The 23,513-nt window shown below is 43.8% G+C and overlaps 1 protein-coding gene across 1 annotated transcript in view; it reads right to left on the bottom strand.

Moving 5' to 3' along the window:
* LOC131139777 (AT-rich interactive domain-containing protein 3B-like) overlaps window positions 1-23,513 on the bottom strand; it is a 93,230-nt gene that overhangs the window by 25,856 nt on the left and 43,861 nt on the right. The window contains exons 3-4 of the mRNA XM_058089663.1: window positions 18,262-18,336; window positions 16,187-16,259 (exon numbers count right to left, since the gene is read on the bottom strand). Of these exons, the coding sequence (XP_057945646.1) occupies window positions 16,187-16,259; window positions 18,262-18,336 (148 nt within the window). The remainder of the gene's footprint in view (window positions 1-16,186; window positions 16,260-18,261; window positions 18,337-23,513) is intronic.

Genomic DNA, 23,513 nt, shown 5'->3' with positions numbered 1-23,513 from the left:
ACACAAAAACAAAAATTTCTTAAAATGTATAAAAAGTAAGTTGAAAATGTGAATGTCGTGATATCAAAAACATGTTTTTTGAGGAATACCTGGAATATGAAATGATAAAAAAATTTTCATTACAAAGATATTTCAAGAAAACAACCTGACCGGGTCATTTTTGACCCACTTATGGAAGGTTGGGGTAGTAACAAAAAAACTAAAATTTCTTAAAATGTATAAAACATAAGTTAAAAATGTGAATGGCATAATATCAAAAACATGTTTAAATTAAAATTAAATAATAATTTACAAATAACTTAAAATAACCTAAAACTATATTAGGAAAGCAGGAAGTGAACAAATGTAAGAGTTAGTGATTGTAAAAGTACCAGATGGAGGGGTAGGATTTAATAAGCTTTGCTTCTTCCTACTCCTTTTGGACATGTGGAACTGGGAACTGATTATGGGATGCACTCAATTGGAATCTGATGCATGTTCAAATGAAATGAAACCATTACCATGAGCGTTTATTTCCAAATAAATACCACTTTTGCATGCTGGCGATGGTGTACGCCCGTCAATGCATTCAAATTTCCCCTCCAAGCATCATTTCTTCAACGCTACAAGACCCATTTTCTCCCGAGAGCAAATGAGTTGAGTTGTAACTCATCATTTTTGACTTTGAATACGGTACGCAAACGTAGCTAGCAAGGATACTACACACGTATCCCAGCGACGCCGCTCTATATTTACATGGAGCGAGGCAAAGTAACCCAATAGCTCGGCCTTGTAAAAAGCCATCTGTGATACACGGAAAAATGTCAAGAATGTTTACGTCACGCCGACATGACGGTGGTATGTTTGACTCACAATAGAGGGCGGGGCTACGGAGCTTTGCTGTCAGTTTCTTACTGCAAGGTAGAAAAACTGGTAAGTATCTCCGACAAGAATGTACACCTTCAGTGTACACTTTAAAGGTTGAAGAAAAAATGCAAACTGGGATATAAACCCACGTAATCCGAGGACGCCGCCGCCGCCGCTGGGGCTCGTCATACCGGTCCGACTGGACTTCACGGTTCTGCTTTTATCGAAACGAGAAGCTTCAATCAAGGGTCTGACGGATGAAGCCATCAGCTGAAGGGCCTCCATTGAGTCCCGCGAAGAAACGCTCAATACCGCAGACATCAGCTGCTGTACAACGCCAGGAGAAGGAAAGGCTCCTGGGTTTTGTTCGGTTAAAAAAAAAAAAAAAAAATCAAGGAATCAAGATTGCCGGAATGGGGGAGGAGAAGTGAACTCATCCAAATTTTAACTGCCATCAATGGTAATTACTTTTGGCTTCTGGGAGCCATGACAGTCGGTCATTCATTTGCCCTTCCGGCATTTAGCCGATGCTATTATGCAAAGTAGCTTCAAATGACATTTTGGATTTTTTGTGGTGAGTTCGGAGAAAAATACAGATGCAAAACGCCGCATGGATATAGTAATATATCAGGAACACGACAAAAGAAAGCAAAGCTAATTATGACAAATCTAAAATTGTTGCTGTTGGACCATAATAAATCACAAAAATAAATATTTTTTTTTATCAGAGAAATATACTGTACTTACAAATATAGATATAAAAAAGAAACCTACCACCATTTGTGAATTACTATTAATAAATAACTTTTTCTTTTGTCATTTCTTCCTGTAAAGCATCATATTGATATTATACATCTTATTGATATATTAGTATTGATATTTTTTTACTTCTTCCTGCAAAATGTCTTTCAATATCTACAAATGTACTTTATAAAGTAAAATCCATGGATTATGAAAAATAAAATAAATGATATACATGGTAAAAACCAAGGCATTATTATATTATTAAAAAAAATAAATGTAATAAAATAAAAAATGTCAAAGGCAGGGTAACATTTTAGCCTGTTTTAAAATAACTGCATATATTTATTCTACAGTAAACCTCGAAATTATTTTATCATTTTATATTCCAGGTATTCCTCAAAAAACATGTTTTTGATATCATGCCATTCACATCTTCAACTTACTTTTTATACATAAGAATTTTTTTGTTTTTGTGTTACTACCCCAACCTTCCGTACGTGGCTTTAATTTAATTTAAAATTAAAATTAAAATTAAAATTAAAATTAAAATTAAAATTAAAATTAAAATTAAAATTAAAATTAAAATTAAAATTAAAATTAAAATTAAAATTAGCCACGTACGGAAGGTTGGGGTAGTAACACAAAAACAAAAATTTCTTAAAATGTATAAAAAGTACGTTGAAGATGTGAATGGCATGATATCAAAAACATGTTTTTTGAGGAATACCTGGAATATGAAATGATAAAAAAATTTCATTACAAAGATATTTCAAGAAAACAACCTGACCGGGTCATTTTTGACCCACTTATGGAAGGTTGGGGTAGTAACACAAAAACTAAAATTTCTTAAAATGTATAAAACGTAAGTTAAAAATGGCATGATATCAAAAACATGTTTTTTGAGGAATACCTGGAATATGAGATGATTAAAAAAATGTTATTACAAAGATATTTTTATGCATTTAAGGGTTAATGACGATTCATCCGATATATCGGATTCAATTGTTCCCACTGGTTTTGTCCGATATAAGCGAAATCCGTTATATGCGTATACCGGAAAATGTCCGTTTTACGCATATATGGGATTTATATCCGGTATATGCGTAAATGGGATTTTATCCGTTATAAAAAGGCACTTCCTTGACTATGTTTCCAATGTACCTGGACGCGCAGGCAACGCTGCAAACGCTGCAAATGACGTCGTATAGCGGCCTGTCACCATTCGGCGAATCGGAGCGCCACGATGCGGCCATCCGATATATGCCAGGGAAATTTCATGGAAATGCATTGGAACGGGACTGGAGATTTTGTCCGAAATAGGCGAAATCCGTTATAAAAAATCCGATATATGCAATGAATTTTTATTGGAAATGCATTACAGAAAAATCGGTTCTTTTTTATCTGTCCGTTGTGAGCGAATTTCCGATATATCCGAGTCCGATATATCCGAGGTTTACTGTATTTTGGATTTTCTAACTTGAAAGAGAAAAGAAAGAGTATGTTAACTGTCCCGCCATAACCTGTTAATCGCCTCAATCCCCCAAACAACAAACGACATCACCAAATTTACCCCCCCACCCAAATCAAGCACCTTGTGTTCCATTAGGCCCCCTTTGCACTCAGGGCTGGATGTGTTGCCGGCGTTGTTTGTACGCAGCGCTGCTGCCAAGTTGCACTGGAAGTGAGCTCAGGGCTATTGTGCTGCTGGAGGGCCCCTCTGGGGGCCGTAATGCATTTCATGCCATCTATCACAGGGGTGTGGGGGCCAGGAAGCGTTGCTTTAAGAGCACACACAGGACGCAGATGGAGGAGCGAGACTGGGTGGGCGGGTTGGGGGGGGGGGGGGGGGGTCGACGGCCGAGACGTGCAGAGATAGCATGAGTATTGAAGGTATTTGCTCAATTTTGCTAGCTAAAGATACAAGCTAAAACATAAAACATAGTCTCACAAATACAGACAAAATATACTATACTACTATACTACTATACTACACTACTATACACGCACCCACACAAAAAAGGGACTAACGTGACGACTGACAGTAAAGGTGGAAACATGGAGTACGCATATGACAACAAAGGAAAAGCAGAATGTTCCAGACGCCTTGACGCCCCTACAAAGGAAAAGATGCCTTCATGCCCCAGCCAACAAACGAAGCGGTTCAAGCAAGGGCAGTGGCGAAAGCTGATTGGTCCAGGACTCCAGCCTCCAGTGTATAAAAGGCCGGGCAGGGAAAAAGGAAGAGTGCTTTTTTTTTGCAGCTGCGCTGTAATAAGACACGCTTACTTGTAGGCATACAGGGACTGCAGATAAGCCCGGATGTCTGTATTAGGTATGGTTGCCAGGAATAAACGATTTGGTTCTGTAAGATTCCCTTATCCTCGATTCGAAACCCACTTAGAGTAATAAATGTTCTTTATGAACTCGATTGCTAACTAGCGTCAAGTCCGTCTTAAACCTCTTAAAAAACCTGAAGTATTGCCACATGTTTAAAATACTAACTAAATGTTTTTAAATGTCAACAAGTAAAAGCGCTAAAACGCGCTAAAAACTTTTATTAACTGGACCAAAAATTGTCTTCAATCAAAGGAATTAGCATATTTGACATTCATTTTCTCTTGGTACCTTTGCAAGAAATGTAAAAACACACATGGAAGTTGATCCTTTGATGTCTGCTCAACTGAGGTTTCGTGAGGTATGTTGCGGTCTCGCGTGACCTCATCAAAGACGGTGGACCCAACTTTCAACTTTGGTGCGACTTTAAAAAGGAGTTGTTGTTGTTGTTGTTTCTTTCGCAGATTTCCTGTTTTCGGACTAGCCACAACGGATCTTTTTTTTGATCCGCATACTTGAGTATTTTCAAATATTTCGGTTGAGTTCTTGTGCCACTTCAGGGCTGTCTGACTTTAGAGGTTCTGCGGTATTCGACACCGTGACTGAAGGCGTAGAAAGTGACTCTGAGGCGACCATTTTGTTTGCAAAACCACCACGTGTAATGCGAAACGTAAAAATAAAACTCGGTTTTACAGAGTTTGTTTTTCTAACAAGGAGTTCTACTGACGTCAAAGCGATCTGGACTGTGGACTGCAGATCGTCTGCACTCCGGAAATGCGGACCTATGTATCCGGAAGTCCTCGAGAGCGCTTGGGAGTGTAACCAATCCGAAGGAGGAAGATCTCAAAAGTTTTCTGTGCAGGTTATTGTGTGTAGCTGCTCTATAGGACTCCAGTCTGAAGTGTATAAAAGGCCGTTTTTTTTTTGCAGCTGCGATGTAATAAGACCCGCTTACTTGTAGGCATACAGGGACTGCAGATAAGCCCGGATGTCTGTATTAGGTATTGTTGTCAGGAATAAACGATCTGGTTCTCATTCTATGATTTGGTTCTTTAAGATTCCCTTATCCTCGATTCGAAACCCACTTAGAGTCCTCAGGGGGACGATTTCTACAGTATGAATCCCAGGAGTTTGGTGTGGTTGCAGGTTAATGCGGTTCAAATCAAACATGAGCCTTCAAATGTTTTTTATGAACTCGAATGCTAACTAGCGTCCAGTCCGTCTTAAACCTCTTAAAAAACCTGAAGTATTGCCACATGTTTAAAATACAAACTAAATGTTTTTAATGTCAACAATGTCAACTGACAAAAAAAGGCACCGTGGCCGCCACTTGAACCACCGCACGTCCCTCCTGATGCAAGTGGTTTCCATCGCGCTCGGACGCATCACCCTGGTCTTGCCTGGGCTCATTTCCCCGCTAATTAGATTGGAGCGTATGATTGCCCCGTTTGCGCGGTGTAATATTTTTTCCAATTGTCTCCCGCTGAAGACCAAACAAGATGCATGAGACGAGCGACGAGGCAGCCGCTGTTATTTTTACCCTGACCGATGACCTCGCCCCGTTGGACGCACGAATCCGTCTGTCGGAGGGCGGCGTCACCGCTCAGTTACTTACGCGCTGGGTGATTAAGAATCCATGCGGCTGGGCGGCTTAGAGAGTTAAATCCCTTTACAGTATGGTCGTAATTAAAGATGGACAGCACAGAGGGGCATCGGAAGGGTCCAAACAAAGGGAACAACGGAGGTGGGGCGGGGTGGCAAGGTTGAAGGTTGGGGGAGGAAGAGACACAAAGAGCAGCCTTGGTTGGCAGCAACAACAACAACAAAAAAAAAATATATATATATATAGATTTGTATCTGGCATTCCCCTGAATATAACAACAAACATCATGAAAGACCATTTCCCTTGGCTCGGAACAAAGACGACGTATCGGCCATGTTCCCGCCCTCCACGGCTGGCTTGTAATTTGTGCACCAAAGGGTGGAGTTTACCGAAAGACTAACTATTCTCTCAAATACATCAACACCCAAGCCACAAAATGTCTTCCAGAGAACAGTTGGGAGTGGGCGCCATGATGAAAAAGTAGCTCTTGTGTCATTTGGGTATCCGCCCTTTTTGAGGAGCGGGGGCCCCCCAATATGGACGCTTGATTATCTCTGTCTGCTCGGCACGCTTGCTCGGTCGCGGCCTTACGACCAGCTTTCAAAGGAGCTCCGAGTCGACAAGCCTTCCGTTGACCTCCCTCTTTTGTCACCTTGGCACCCCGTCTGCCCCCCCCCACCCCCGTCCGACCACCACCGCCGCAGTCGCCGTCTGTCCCCTCTTCATCCTGTCTTTTCACGCCGCCCCGACGTACGACGGTCTGCCCCTTGTCTGCTGTCCATCAAAAAAAAAGGTTAACCCCCCCAACTTGTTTGGAGATCATTAATCATTTTGTGTAGGACAGGAGGCCCTCTTAATCCACCCCCCCCCCCCCCCCAACAAGATCCAACAAAACACACCACCCCCTCTGACCATGCGGGCCCACAACGCAACCCTCCACCCCTATCCCCCATGGTGTTATCAAGTTTCAGTGGTTGTAACTGTAGCGCAATAAACAGTGGGGGGAGCATTCGGGTGCGGGGGGGGGGGGGGGGGGGGGGGTCGAAGACAGAAGGACAAGAAGGTAAATTCTCAATGAGTTCACTCCTTTTATTGGAAACAATGTTGAATTTAGCCCCAAATATCTCATGTATGTGTTATTCAAGCAGCAGTGCATTACCACATTCCAGGAAGGGGGGTGGGGGTGGGGGGGGGGGGGGGTGACTTGAAAAAAAAAAAAATGGAGGCCATATCAAAGAGTCAGAGAGAATGTTCCTATTGTCGCCCTGTGTTTGTGTAAAAGGGACCCGGCCCCCCCGGCCCCCGCCCCCCGCCTGCCACCAGGGCCGGTGTGGAAGCCACCCGGGTGAGTAATATAATGCATACACGGATCCCACCCCCGCCAGAGCCCATTCAAGCCGTAATTGGTGTGGACAGAGCACATGGTCGCAGGTTTACAGTGAGGAAACCTCCTCTGGTGTCCTGCTGGGGGGGGGGGGGGGCACTCTTCCCACCAAACGACACAAACACAAACCCGGGACCAGGAGCTGGGAATGCGGAATAGATGGAGCGTCGTATGTCGGCCAGCGGCGTAGATGTACTACAATGTTGGCTACGTACATTGTGGGGGGTGCGTCCTAGCATGGTGCTACACGAGTGCTTCACTGGGAGGGAGCTGCGGTTCACTGACCGGGCCAGATGAATTCTGTGACATTCTGACGCAGATGACCATGCCCTTGCTTTTCCTTCTTGCGTTGATGGTATAAAAGCATCCAGCATATCATGCATAGTCTTCCTGATCAGGACCTTATATTCCGTATTTTCCGGACTATAAGTCACGCTTTTTTTTCATAGGTTGGCTGTTCCTGCGACTTGTACTCCAGAGTGACTTATAAATGAAAAAAAAACTGGAAAAGAAAAAAAAAAAAAAATTCTTTCAGAAGGTGGAATGTCTTCGTATCTCTTTTAATGGTAATGGTAATAATGGTAATGGTAATAATGGTAATGGTTTAATTTCATTTGAACATGCATCAGATTCCAATTGAGTGCATCCCATAATCAGTTCCCAGTTCCACATGTCCAAAAGGAGTAGGAAGAAGCAAAGCTTATTAAATCCTACCCCTCCATCTGGTACTTTTACAATCACTAACTGTTACATTTGTTCACTTCCTGCTTTCCATAATGCAGTTTAAGGTTGTTTTTTTTTTAAATAGTAACATAGTGATATATAAAGAATATATTTTTAAAAAATCGAAAAAAATGAAAAAACTTTTGTTATATAAATTGTTACATTGTAAGGTCATATCACCACCCCCTCGTACTTTGGTACATGACAAAAAAAACATGGTAGTATATACGGTCTGGGATTGCACGAGTGCTGCCAACACTAGCGGGCGCTACGGTTCATAAAGCGGAAACATGAATCCCAGCATAGTACTGTGACATCATAAGGCAACACGAGAAGAAGGCCAAAGCCACTTCCTGGATGTCAAGTGAAGGTGAATGTTTCTTCATTTTTCAATGTACAAACTTGAATCCTAAAAATCCTAAGTAAGTTTGATCAGGCAGAGAATTCCAACAGGACTTTGATGGAAGAGAGTCTCACTTCTCACTCATCGGAGCCGAGTGACACTGGGAATTTAGACAATAACGACAAATATTCAGTGGATAACGAATGAAAGCTGGTATGCAAAGTGCAAAGCGACTACTCTAAAGCAGGGGTGCTCACACTTTTTCAGCATGCGAGCTACTTTTAAAATGATCGAGTCAAAATGATCTACCCACTACAAAAATGCAAAACATCTATTTATTTTCAAATGTATTGAGGATTATTTGTACGTACAATGTATGTTGATGTACCTTACATAACCAAATGAGCCAATATTGCAAAACACACATAATTAACTATTAACATTTTTTGTAATTACCTGAGTTTACTTTGATGACTTGCACTGAATTGAACCAGCCAGGGATGCATAGTCCGGACAGTAGCTGCTGATAGCCAGCCTCAAGCACACTTCCAAATGTTTATCAGTCATGGATAATATCCGTATCATAATATCCGTATAATATTCCATATCCGTATGGAAGTGATATGTTTTTTGCCTTTTTACTTGGTGCAGTTTTTGCCTTTTTACTTGGTCCAGCTCCTTCACTCATTTTAGTGACCATAAACTTTAGCGAGGGCTTTAAAATCTAACGCAATTCGCCGACTAGCTTAGCACTTTGCATCGTTGTTTACGCATGAGCGGTGACCTAAAGGTCAAAATTCAGTTGTCATCTGACTGGTTGTCCTGTATGTCAATCAAGTAACGGGGATGGATGATAGGCTGACATCGTAAGTTCTGCTGCACTTAGAGACGTTGTTTGATTTGATTGGTCGCCCGAAGGGCAACATTCAGTTGTCATCTGAATGGCTGCCCTGTATGTCAATCAAGTGACGGCATTGATGCTGGGATGATATTTTTTTAATGTCACGCTGCGATCGACCAGCGATCGACCAGTACCACCTCCGCGATCGACCGGTAGCTCGCGATCGACTTAATGAGCACCCCAGCTCTAAAGTATGTCCAGTTTACTTTCTATAGGCTCTTGAGATGTTTGCGGTGTGAAATGTGAAGGTTCTACGACTGCGGTAAACAATAAATGGAGTGTTGCAGGAAAGCCGAGCAAACAGAAGGCCATCCGATGCTCTATTAGGCTCAACTCCTCGTCAACAAACAAACAAGAGCAAAGCCAGAGATCAGGCGCCATCGCCACCCTATCCTCCCTCCTTCCTCCTCCTCCTCCTCCCTGCTCTAATTCCTCCACCTTCTAAGATGACTTAATGGCACGGGCAAGTCCAGCTTACCTCTTTATTCACAGAGCCAAATCCTCTATGAAAGTATCTCCTCCTAAAATAACTCCTAAAGTAGAGATAACTCACCATGTGGTCCCTCCTAAGCTGAGACCACACGTCCGATTAGGAGCGCAACGCTGGGGCGGATGCGGCCGAGCAGGGGGAGCAACATGTGGCCTTTCCGACCGTTACCCCCGCCCTCCTCCACTGCTGATTGGCCTGAGCAGGCAGGAGCCTCCCGCTCCGCGTCTGTCCATCACAGTCGGCGGCCATTAATCATCTCAAGTGGACGGCGCTGACAGGCAGTTGGCCGCATCGCTCTTTCGTTTTCCTGCTCCAGTTGTTTTGCCCCCCCCCCCTTCCCTCGTCCACGCACATCCGTAGCACTCAGTCTCATTTACTGCATCGACCCCCCCCAACATGTCTCCAGTACATGCGTCTCGCCAGATCCTGCGCGTCAAACTAGAACAAACAATCGTCTATCTGCCAAATGAGAACGTATCAGTGTATATAAAACGCTACAGTGCAATGGATATGATGCTAAAAATGCTAAATGGACATTAGTCCGTAAAAACATCATCAAGTCCTCTGTGGGACATAATCCATATTGTCCCTTATGAAGACTGAATAAACGTTCTTTATTAACTCATTCAATCCCAGCCATTGTTCAACAGTCCCTCTCAGCAGGGCTGGACAATAACGATGTACCGATGGACCGGGGCAAGTTAAAACAAAATTGGGGGCAAATAAATCCAATCAGTGATATTCCCGTCGGGCAAGTGTACTTTGGCATGCCATACTGCCAAGAGTTTTTTTTAAAGCGGTTCTTGTTGGGTGTTGGTAAAACACGGACTGCGTAATTCCGCTGGTAATTTTCAAACCGATCCTTGCAAATCTTGAAAAGGACCAATCAGAGTCCTTTATTTAGACCGCGGTCCGCAGTCCACAGTCTGTGTTTTACCCACACCTGTTTTTTTTCCGCAATCAACCAATCAGCGATGGTTTGACGAGGAAAACATCCATCATGGCGTCCCTGCCAACATGGTCTAATTCAGGGGTGGGCAAACTTTTTGACTCGCGGGCCGCATTGATTTAACAAAATTGACGGGGCTATACATTTTACACGGAACAGTCTGCCTGGTATTATTGTATCTGTAAAAGTGTCATGCAATCTGATATTATTATTTATTATTTTATATTTAAATATGTTATATATATATTTATTATTACTATTATTATTCATTCATTTTCTACCGCTTATCAACACGAGGGTCGTGGGGGTGCTGGAGCCTATCCCAGCTGTCTTTGGGCCAGAGGCGGGGTCCATCCTGGACTGGTGGCCAGCCAATCACAGGGCACATATAGACAAACAACCATTCACACTCACATTCATACCTATGGACAATTTGGAGTCGCCAATTAACCTAGCATGTTTTTGGAATGTGGGAGGAAACCGGAGTACCCGGAGAAAACCCACGCATGCATGGGGAGAACATGCAAACTCCACACAGAGATGGCCGAGGGTGGAATTAAACCCTGGTTTCCTAGCTGTGAGGTCTGCACGCTAACCACTCAACCGCCGTGCATCCCTATTATTATTATATTATATGCTTGTGTCCCTTTTTTCAGGAGCACTTTATAAACAACACACAACATCAAATAACTAAAATGTTGGCTCAAGCCATGATACCAGGTTGTATGTTGAGTTTAAATGAAACAGGGCTGGACAATAACGTTGTACCGATGGCCCGGGGCAAGTTAAAACAAAATTGGGGCAAGTAAATCCAATCAGTGATATTCCCGTCGGGCAAGTGTACTTTGGCATGCCATACTGCCAAGAGTTTTTTTTAAAGCGGTTCTTGTTGGGTGTTGGTAAAACACGGACTGCGTAATTCCGATGGTAATCTGCAAACCAATCCTTGCAAATCTTGAAATGGACCAATCAGAATCGTTTATTTAGACCGCGGTCCGTAATCCACAGTCCGCGTTTTACCCACACCCGTTCTTGTTGGCGATCAACCAATCAGCGATGGTTTGACTAGGAAAACATCCATCATGGCGTCCCTGCCAACATGGTCTAATTCTTCACCAACTTGTGAAGGAAACCAGCAAAAAGTGATGAAGCAGTGCCTCCTAAACAAGTATTTTATTAGCGGTTAGCAAATCAAATGATGGCACAGGTGAGTGAATCACATTGCTGTGACAATTTGAAGTGGTCACAATGAAACACCACCCATTAGATCCAATACCAAGTGCTGATTTTGCACAAACTACAAAATCTAGCACTTCCATTTCTCTGTGGATTTTTATCACCTTTGCTTCACAAATGATTGTTTGACCATTGAACATTTTTTTCTGGATGAAAAACACTTTACTAGTACACAAATGTGTCTATGAGATGATATCATTATGGCGGTCTTTTCATTTTACATGGGGCAAGTTGGGGCAAGTAGTTCTCACCTTAAGGATTCCCCATGGGAAAGTCGTTTTTGGTTTTAATGTAGAGTCCCTCTCAGTCTAAGCCATTTTTTATGATTTTGACTGTTTATTATTTCCTATGAGGAAAATGGTATTTAATTGTATCCCGTAGGAGGTACCGCTGTTGAAGTACGCAAGCGTAAAGTACTTGAAGTACTTAAAAAACGTCCAGCGGCAATGGCGTGTAATGTTCAGTGGCAAAGAAAGAAGAGCCGACAAAGTAACAGTCAGTGTTGGCGTGCGTCTTCCTTCGCTTGTGAGATACATCAATGGGCCCCAAAGACGGGATTGAGGGCAGCTGCTAAAATTCCTCGGCCGTTAACGCACACATACACACACACACACACACACACACACACACACACACACACACACACACACACACACACACACAAGCAAATGCCTGTTTTTAAGCGCAGAGGCAGGAAATGGGAATCCCTCGTAAGTTTTCCTTCCGCTGCTGCTTTCCTCTTAAAGCCCGGAGGGCCCCTCGACGAGGTGGGAAAAGTGCTTCACCATTTGTCTCCAACCGTCACACAAACACACACACACACACACACACACACACACATCACACAAACACACACACACACACACACACACACACACATTATTCCCGGCATCTCGCTTAACAAAAAAGAATCAGGAATTTCTTGCTTAAGGACAATGGGACATATTCCCCCTCACTCATGCCAGCAGCGTTTACAAACCCGCCATAATAATAAGAATAAAGGGCGCCTAAGTGCTCTTTCATTCTGATAATGAAGGGGGGGGGGGGGGGGGGGGGGGGTCACGAGAAGCTCTGCCGTACACTACTCTTAAAAATCGGCAAATTGCGAGCCGAGCGATTTGAGAGACGGCAGACGTTGGGCCAAGTGTCTCGTCTTCAAGCGGCTCGCTGAAATTACACCTTGCGCTGCGCGGTGCGCGGCGCGGTGCGCGGCGCGGCGCGGTGCGCGGCGCGGCCACATTAAAGGTCTCCCCTGGCAAACCACTTAGCCGGCACTGTTTGCTCTCATCCCGCCTCCAGCTGTTTAATGCCGCCCTTCCCAGTAATAATGATGAGCGTTATTACTGTCAGTACTCTCAGGGAGGGGAGGGGTGGAGTGGGGGGGGGGGGGCTCCCATAATCTTTTCCTTTGTCCATTATGGATGAGCACTCAGTTTGTTAGTGCTGATGTCTGCCACTGACCCCTACACTGCATCTCCGCTCCGAGAGAACTTGATCCACGCCAGGAGCTCCGATTATACTTCCTTACCTCGGTTAGAAAATGGGAATTCTACAACGGGAATCGATGCCCTCCCAGGATTTGTTTTAATATTCCTTCCACCCTTTGCTCTTGCATAAGACAGCATTGTTGGGATGCACGGTCGATCCTCAGCCATTTTGAGACGGACTGAGATGGTCTCGCATAATGACGACGACATTTCATATTGTGCCACGGGTGTTGCAAAAAGCCAAAGAAAAAGCAAAACCTTGCTAAAACTGAGCATTCTGTTTGTCATTGTGGACAGTGGTTTTGTGTGTTGTAGTAAGGGTTGCATAAAGCCAAAGAAAAAGCACAACCGTGGAGTTCGTCTTCTGATCTCCGCGAGGTACACTGATGTGTTGCAAAAAGCCAAAGAAAAAGCAAAAACTTTGCTAAAACTGAGCATTTTGGCTGTCATTGTGCACAATGACAGTGGTTCGTGTGATGTAGTAAGGGTTGCATAAAGCCAAAGAAAAAGCACAACCGTGGAGTTTGTCTTCTGATCACTGCGAGGTACACTGATGTGTTACATAAAGCCAAAGAAAAAGCTAAGAAATTCCCACCTTGGGGGAACTTCCTGTGTATTGTCTTCTTCTTCTCTTCTTGAGGTTTGTGCGTCTTTTGGAAGTGGCACGATAAGCCAAGGAAAAAGCAAAGCAGCGTACCCCTTGACGCCAGCAGTGCTGCATGCGCGTCGTATGGAGACGTCTTACATTTTGTGCGACTTTGCGGGCGTCAAATTCCAGAATTCCCCCAAGTGTGTATCATTTCATAGCCTTTAAAAAAGGAAAGGGTGTCACAGTTTGGCCCGGTTTTAAAATGGCTACCATGATCAAGACCCCCGTTGTTGCCGCGTGGCATTTTAGCCGGCTTGATGGATAACGGCGTCTGACCAGAGCCTGTGAAGGGTCAGCAGGCAACGACTCCCAGACGCTAACGGGGGCCATGACAGATTCTGTCCCTCTCTTAATTCATCACGCCGCCAAACAAGGTCTTTAAAGACCGCCGATGTGCAAACGGCCATGAAGTCATGGCAAAAAAAAATGAAGCATGTGACTTAACCGCTGATGCACGTCCATATCATATACAGTGAAGAAAATAAGTATTTGAACACCCTGCTATTTTGCTATTTCTCCCACTTAGAAATCATGGAGGGGTCTGAAATTTTCATCGTAGGTGCATGTCCACTGTGAGAGAGATAAACTAAAAAGAAAAATCCAGAAATCACAATGCATGATTTTTTAACAATTTATTTGTGTGATACAGCTGCAAATAAGTATTTGAACACCTGTGTATCATCTAGAATTCTGACCCTGAAAGACCTGTTAGTCTGCCCATTAGAAGTCCACCTGCACTCCATGTATCATCCTGAATCAGATGCACCTGTTTGAGGTCGTTAGCTGCATAAAGACACCTGTCCACCCCATACAATCAGTAAGACTTTAACTTGTAACATGGCGAAGACCAAAGAGCTGTCCAAAGACACCAGAGACAAAATTGTACACCTCCACAAGGCTGGAAAGGGCTACGGAGCAATTACCAAGCAGCTTGGTGAAAAAAGGTCCACTGTTGGAGCTATCATTAGAAAATGGAAGAAGCTAAACATGACGGTCAATCTCAATCGGAGTGGAGCCCCATGCAAGATATCACCTCGTGGGGTCTCAATGATTCTAAGAAAGGTGAGGAATCAGCCCAGAACTACACGACAGGACTTGGTCAATGACCTGAAAAGAGCTGGGACCACCGTTTCCAAGGTTACTGTAGGTAATACACTAAGACGTCATGATGTGAAATCATGCATGGCACGAAAGGTTCCCCTGCTTAAACCAGCACATGTCAAGGCCCGTCTTAAGTTTGCATATGACCATTTGGATGATACAGAGGAGTCATGGGAGAAAGTTTTATGGTCAGATGAGACCAAAATAGAACTTTTTGGTCATAATTCCAATAAGCGTGTTTGGAGGAAGAAGAATGAAGAGTACAATCCGAAGAACACCATCCCTACTGTGAAGCATGGGGGTGGTAGCATCATGCTTTGGGGGTGTTTTTCTGCACATGGGACAGGACGAGTGCACTGCATTAAAGAGAGGATGACTGGGGCCGTGTATTGTGAGATTTTGGGGAACAACCTCCTTCCCTCTGTCAGAGCATTGAAGATGGGTCGTGGCTGGGTCTTCCAACACGACAACGACCCGAAGCACACAGCCAGGAAAACCAAGGAGTGGCTCCGTAAGAAGCATATCAAGGTTCTAGCATGGCCCAGCCAGTCTCCAGACCTGAACCCAATCGAAAATCTTTGGAGGGAGCTCAAACTCCGTGTTTCTCAGCGACAGCCCAGAAACCTGACTGATCTAGAGAAGATCTGTGTGGAGGAGTGGGCCAAGATCCCTCCTGCAGTGTGTGCAAACCTGGTGAAAAACTACAGGAAACGTTTGACCTCTGTAATAGCAAACAAAGGCTACTGTACCAAATATTAACATTCATTTTCTCAGGTGTTCAAATACTTATTTGCAGCTGTATCACACAAATAAATTGTTAAAAAAATCATGCATTGTGATTTCTGGATTTTTCTTTTTAGTTTATCTCTCTCACAGTGGACATGCACCTACGATGAAAATTTCAGACCCCTCCATGATTTCTAAGTGGGAGAAATAGCAAAATAGCAGGGTGTTCAAATACTTATTTTCTTCACTGTATATATATATATCATATATATATCATATAGCATGCTGACAGCATCGCCATTGTAATAACACGGATGCAGTTAGGTGAGCTATGACGCAATATGCAGTGTTACGTACAATAACCGTTCATGTTGCACATTAATGCATGTCGATAGTGGGGGGGTGGGGCAAATTGTGTGGTGCAATTTCCAGACCTGCGAAACACATTACTGCGGAATGCGGACATGCAGCCAAGCAGCCAGATTGACCCCCCCCCCCCGACTACAGGCGAGTGATCCTCTCACGGGATCAACATGGACGCATCTCACCTGATCACCCTTTTAGATCCACTGAAGGGAATCAGCGAAGGATTTGGGAGTGAAAAATACAACCAACAACGCCAGCTTTTTTGGGGGGGGCAAAAGCAGGCGTCTGCACAGTAGAAATGTACCTCTTTTCTGCATGAAGGTGAAGAGGTCGTCCAAGAACTCCTTCCTCTTGGGGTCATTGTCCAGCTCGTACAACTGAAGAAGACAACATCCAGCAGTCAGTACCTTGGTCACACTACAGGTTGCGTTACGCTGCTGCTTCGTTAAGACCCTGCGTCCCTCTTCAAAACATTCATTCATTCATTTTCTACCGCTTATCCTCACAAGGGTCTCTGGGGGTGCTGGAGCCTATCCCAGCTGTCTTGGGGCGAGAGGCGGAGTCCACCATGGACTGGTGGCCAACAACCATTCACACTCACATTCATACCTATGGTTTGGGGGTTACAATTTGGAGTGGCTAATTAACCTAGCATGTTTTTGGAATGTGGAAGGAAACCCACGCATGCAAACTCCACACAGAGATGGCCGAGGGTGGAATTGAACTCGGGTCTCCTAGCTGTGAAGCCTGTGTGCGAACCACCTGGTCGCTGTGCAGCTCTGGTTCAGTATATTTTTCATCAAAATAGTAGTCATGCTAAAATGTTGCGTTGCCGCTGGATGTTCACAGTATCCGAAGGATACGGTCGTGGGGTTGCTGGAGCCTAACCCAGCTGCCTTCGGGCGAGAGGCGGGGTACACCCTGGACTGGTGGCCAGCCAATCCCAGGGCACATATAGACAAACAACCATTCACACTCACATTCATACCTATGGACAATTTGGAGTGGCTAATTAACCTAGCATGTTTTTGGAATGTGGGAGGAAAGCCACGCATGCAAACTCCACACAGAGATGGCCGAGGGTGGAATTGAACTCGGGTCTCCTAGCTGTGAAGCCTGTGTGCTAACCACCTGTCCGCTGTGCAGCCCTCGTTCGGTATATTTTTCATCAAAATAGTAGTCATGCCAAAATGTTGCGTTGCCGCTGGATGTTCACAGTATCCTAAGGATACGGTCGTGGGGTTGCTGGAGCCTATCCCAGCTGTCTACGGGCAAGAGGCGGGGTACACCCTGGACTGGTGGCCGGCCAATCCCAGGGCACATATAGACAAACAACCATTCACACTCACATTCATACCTATGGACAATTTGGAGTGGCTAATTAACCTAGCATGTTTTTGGAATGTGGGAGGAAAGCCACGCATGCAAACTCCACACAGAGATGGCCGAGGGTGGAATTGAACTCGGGTCTCCTAGCTGTGAAGCCTGTGTGCTAAACACCTGTCCGCTGTGCAGCTCTGGTTCGGTATATTTTTCATCAAAATAGTAGTCATGCTAAAGTGTTGCGTTGCCGCTGGATGTTCACAGTATCCGAAGGATAAGGTCGTGGGGTTGCTGGAGCCTATCCCAGCTGTCTTCGGGCAAGAGGTGGAGTACACCCTGGACTGGTGGCCAGCCAATCCCAGGGCACATATAGACAAACAACCATTCACACTCACATTCATACCTATGGACAATTTGGAGTGGCTAATTAACCTAGCATGTTTTTGGAATGTGGGAGGAAACCGGAGTACCCGGAGAAAAGCCACGCATGCACGGGGAGAACATGCAAACTCCACACAGAGATGGCCGAGGGTGGAATTGAACTCGGCTCTCCTAGCTGTTAGGCCTGCGTGCTAACCACTCGACCGCCGTGCAGCCTCTTCAAACCATCAGTAGCAAAGAAAACAAACAAACAGCAACAATAGAACTGTGACTGGTCGGCTTTTAGTCTACTAGTGTACAGCCTGCCTATGCTAACACCTTCTCTTACGTTTTGGATCAACCTTTGCAATAAAATAGATGCTGTAACATCGATTAGTTGCAGTTCCGGTAACGCTTCCTGTCTCTTTTAACTGCTGTTGCTCACCAGGGATGAAGGAAGCTAACAAGCTAGACTCTTGGCTTGGGTGTCTCAATGGAGAACACCGCCCCCAGTGTTTCGGCTGGGAACTGCAGGGCATGGGTTCAACACCCAACACAGAAGTTGTTGCCCTTAACCCACCTTAAGCGTCTCCAAGCGCCGTTGGTTGGAGACATTTGGGGTTCATTAAGCGTGTTAAACAGCAGAATCTGCCCAACTAATGACTTGATTTCAAGTCCGGGATTAGAACCGCTCACCTTGGCAAAATCTCTGGAGGCTTCCCCTCTTCCTCTGCTACTGTCAGCCTCGTCCGCCCAGCTTGCACTTCCATTCTAGGACAGGAAAAACAAACAATACAGGTAAGAAAACGGAAACGTCAGCCATCATTTCTCTTAAAGAGACTTCCACAAGATATAGGGGTGACTCTCCTGCAGGGTGCCAGGGAGGGTGCCAGGGAGGGTGCCATGACACACAGAAATTTCTGCAAATGTCCCTCCTTGTGGGACGAATAAAGGCATATCTTATCTAAACAGCGTGGAATATTTTCCATATGTAAAACACATTTTGACGTCCATTTCATGATATGGAAAAGTCTGAGGAGTCAAGAGGATGAAATAAATCACACACACAACGGTGGAACCTGGATTTCAGCCGGCTGCATCCAAAATATGTACTTTGACCAAAGACGGACAAAATGTCACACCTCGTTCAAAGTAAACGGCGAAAAGTCAATTAAGGAAGTCGATATGCGAATGAGCTGACGTCTGCATTGGCACACTATATTGACACTTACTATGGTACACATTATGGCATTGGATGCTCATATCACCGAGTACTTCTGTACGGGACAATAATTTAATTTAATTTAATTTAATTTAATTTAATTTAATTTAATTTAATTTAATTTAATTTAATTTAATTTAATTAAATTTAATTTAATTCAATTTAATTCAATTTATTTCAATTTAATTCAATTTATTTTATTTTAATTTATTTTAATTTATTTTAATTCAATTCAATTCAATTCAATTCAATTCAATTCAATTTAATTTAATTTAATTTCATTTAATTTTATTTCATTTAATTTTATTTCATTTTATTTTATTTAATGGAAAATTGGAAAGCAGGAAGTGAACAAATGTAACAGTTAGTGATTGTAAAAGTACCAGATGGAGGGGTAGGATTTAATTAGCTTTGCTTCTTCCTACTCCTTTTGGACATGTGGAACTGGGAACTGATTATGGGATGCACTCAATTGGAATCTGATGCATGTTCAAATGAAATTAAACCATTACCATTACATTATTTCAATTTTTTTGGCTCAATATACAGACAATTCTGTTATGTGTTACGTAATATACATTATGCCTTGTGATCCGATTTCCCACTTTGTTGTCATCACGACCCTTAGGGGAACTAATGTTACACATCACGTTTCTGAGGAATGTGAAGTGTGCTACTCTTGTGCTAACTAACAATGCCTTGACCGATCTCGCACGAAGGCTTTGCTACACGTCTTAAAATAATGCTAACGATGCAGCGACGGGTTTGAGACGTGTAGGCTTGGTCATTTTGTTCTCATGCTAGGCTAACCTAGCGTGACGTTGTGGTGGACCCAAGCGTTTGCGTTCCAGATGCATCTTTTAGCAGTTCTTCTTGAGAACCTTGACCCCCCCCCCCCCCCCCCCCACTGTTTTCCTCCAGAATGCTCCCTGACAAAGGAGCCGTGGGTGTGACGAAGAGCCCGGGTTAATCAAATGAGTAAACTCCAAATAAAGCTGCCACAACAAGCAACACATGAAAAACTAATGTGTACTCGAACTCTGGGACTGCATTTTTTTTGGTGGGGGGGGGGGGGGTTGGAGGAGTAACCTCTGGAGTTATTGCACCCCTGAGCTTCTGTGTCCCCCCCTCCCCCACGCAACTCTTCATCCTCAAACATCTCCATTTGACCTAAACCATCTGCATCTGTGGCCCTGATCGCCCCCCCCACCCCCCCGTGTCTTCCGACCCAGCTGGATACAAGCCCCCCCCCCCCCCATCCTTCAATCTTAATGCAGCTGTGACGGGTGGCCAAGTTCATGGAGTGTAGCCGGGCTGTCAGGGGTGGGGGGGGGGTGAAGGCGGGCTGGTCAGCAGCCTTGGCTCACACACACACACACAGAATCATGGCTGTGTGGATGTTTGTGACTGGGGGGTGGGGGTGGGGGGGGGTTGCAACGGCCCCACAAGACGGGAAGGAAGGAAAATAGGGGCAGCAAGATGGCCGCACGGTATGTGCCGAGCAGGAATGTCTCCTTAAAGACAAACCCTATAAAAGCATCAGGAATCACAACAAGATCCGTTTGGAGAAGGAGGGGGGAGGGGCGGGGGGGGCACGTTAATAGCTCCAGCTCGGGGGTCCGGTTTCAAGCAGGAGCCCATTGGTCAGCGGCAATTACAGGGTCTGAAACGAGAGCCCCCGCGGGCCAAAGGTCGCCGGGGGCTCCTGAGAGTAAGACATTTTCCACCTCTCGCCGGCTGGATGCTCCACGCTTGTAAACATTCATGTGGCCTAAACAAATAGTCATCGGACAGCAACTTGTTGGGCCCCGCCCCCTTCTGCAAGCTTTTACAAGCCAGATGGGACACACACACACACGCACACACACACAGTTCTGATATTTACAACACGCAAGGACCACTTCCTGCCGTGTTATCTTCTCAAAACAGGTCAGATGGTTCCATGATAAACTTTCCAGTCCTACAAATGGTCGGCAGTGCTTTCGTTTAAGATGTGTAGCAAAGCCTGCTTTGGGTTTTTCTGTTTGTTGTGCCCCATGAAGTCAAGTGGACCCGGGGGCGGTCTCATTGTCCATGACGAAGGAGGCTTTTTCCTTCATGTCTTGAAAAAGAAAAAGCCACACTTTCAGCGCCTTTTATGCAAAAAAAAAAAAAAAATTCAACATCAACAATCTCTAAAAACAGGGGTGAGCAAACTACGACCCGGGGGCCGCATACGGCCCACCAAGCATTTGAATCCGGCCCGCATGTTGCTTTAGTAAAAGTATTTCAACTTTTAACATACAAACTGGCAACATGACTTGCAAGTCGGATGTCTTATTTAGTAAAAAATAAATAAATAAATAAAAATTTTTAAAAAAAAATACTGTAAAATTAAATGACATTTGATGTGGTCTGATATTTAAAGTGCTCCTGAAAAAAGATTTCCTTCCTTTATTGCCATTGCACAATAACACAGCAGTGAAATTGCCAACAAAATGTCGTTGCAGGCTCCCGTATAATAATAATAATAATAACAAATAATAATAATAATAATAATAATAATAATAATAATAATAATAATAATAATGTGGAGAATAAATATATGACATCAAATATGAACAACAATGTACAGCGTAAACGATAAATTGCACAAATAATTTAAATAATTTAGAATAAATAATAATAATTTAAATTAAAAAATAGACAAATAATTCAAGGAAAATTATAAGCATAAAATAGTGTGTGTTAAATATATGTTCTGCCCCCCCCACACACAATTTTGTTAACTCAATGCGGCCCACAAGTCCAAATATTCGCCCACCCCTGCTCTAAAAAAGTACATATTACTGTTAGAACATCATAATAAAAAAGTCCAATGGTGTCCAAATGGGGACATTTATCGCAATCAGCGCAGTATCAGTATTATGGCATATTTGGCTTTCTACATTATCTATAGTATCCATCATGTGAGGGTAAATAGTACATTTGGACCTTTGTACACTATTTGTCCACTTGTGTTAACCTTTAGCCATTATAAACCACTATAACTTCAGATAAATCAGCCTGCTGGTATGTATAAGCTCACATACGTCCATGGGTGGGGGGGAGGGGGGGGGGGCAAATCTACTTAAAGGGCCATGAAGTTTAACAAATATAAATGTAGTACAAATACTATACTCATTAAATATTAAATATAAAAAGTTTCCGACACAACTTCCCTCTCCCCCTGAGCTCCATCTTGTCATCCCGGCATCGGGCAGCCGTTTAAGGCGGCTATAAACACTTAAAGCGCTTGGACTGCACATTCTACGTACATACAACCTTAGTACCCAGACACGTTTAGTACCTGTGCTACGTCAAATAGAAAATTCGCAAATCAAACATGGCTGTGTGGAATTGTCCGAGATGTTGTGTAACTCTTCTGGGCCTGAAACGCTGCACCTCCGGTTCTGGCTGGCATTCGGGTTGCTAACAAGGAAGTAGCTTTTCTGATTAAAAAGTATATGCAGTATATATCAACACGACAAGACGTGCGCCGTATTGTACGCTAACCAGAGAATGCACGCAAAGCGAAGCAAAATTGCGGCGGAAATTTTCCACCCCAACCAGGGTGGACGCTAACCGAGGTCCTAATGGATGCGATCAGCTCTGGTTGCTACATACTTTTATTCAATAATAATCAGTACATGCGTATATGATGGCGAAGCAAACTACACTAACCATTTTTTTTCTACTGGTACTGATGACAAAACGTATAAGAAAGCACAATCCAAGCCAAATTATGGGCGCGGCTACGTCAGATACGGTTGCATGGCTTGCAGGCACGTTGCCCCATGCACCCAATTCTTTGTGTGTTGCAAGTCAAATTTGTTGTTCCGTCATTTTTCATTAAAGTCAAAAAGAAGAATTCAGAAGTTGCCACAACTTGGCAATAAAAGACATTAGCAACGTATACATGGACACAAATATTCCAATTGCATTCGCTTTATTTGCTCAAACGGAAAGAATGGAACCTTTGTATACACCTCATTCCCAAAGAAAAGTGCCAATCCCAATGAATATATAAATGGGATTCCCAGGGGTGGAATATTCCTTTCCCCAATCCGATTGAGGTATCTTGTACCCGCTCAAACGGAACGTTGTAATTGTCTAAGACAGGGGTCGGGAACCTTTTTGGCTACAAGAGCCATGAAGACCAGATATTTTAAAATGTGTATCTGTGAGAGCCATATACATTTTTTTAAACATTGAATGCAATAAAATGTGTGCATTTTTATGTAAGACCAACAGTTTTAGATATAATGGGCTCTAATTACGTAGACCAGGCACACTACCCCACGCCAATGGGGTGTGGCCAGCACACTTTCGTGAGCAGCGCAGTGTCTAATAATAAATCAAATACTTGCTGCCATTAATGCAACTTCTGCAGAACTCGGTTTTGCACCATACTCCGTACACATATTTCATTCTTTTGGTCATCTTCGTCAGAAGGCTTGGTTCTGCAGCTTTAGCTAGGCGACTATTTGACTAAAGGAGGAAAGTTTGCATTTAAATGTTGACATCTCAATGACCGAGGTACACTACCGCATTACTCAGTAATAATCGAGTTTTGGTGTTTGACCTGGAAAATATCATCAGGAAAGATAGATATGGTCGGCCGTATTGCAGTAGAACAGGGGTGCTCACACTTTTTCAGCATGCGAGCTACTTTTAAAACGACCAAGTCAAAATGATCTACCCACTA

Source organism: Doryrhamphus excisus, chromosome 12 (assembly GCF_030265055.1).
Source record: "Doryrhamphus excisus isolate RoL2022-K1 chromosome 12, RoL_Dexc_1.0, whole genome shotgun sequence".
Classification (NCBI taxonomy): Eukaryota; Metazoa; Chordata; class Actinopteri; order Syngnathiformes; family Syngnathidae; genus Doryrhamphus; species Doryrhamphus excisus.
Note: the sequence above shows the minus strand (reverse complement) of the source record. Positions and strands in the feature narration are given on the sequence as shown.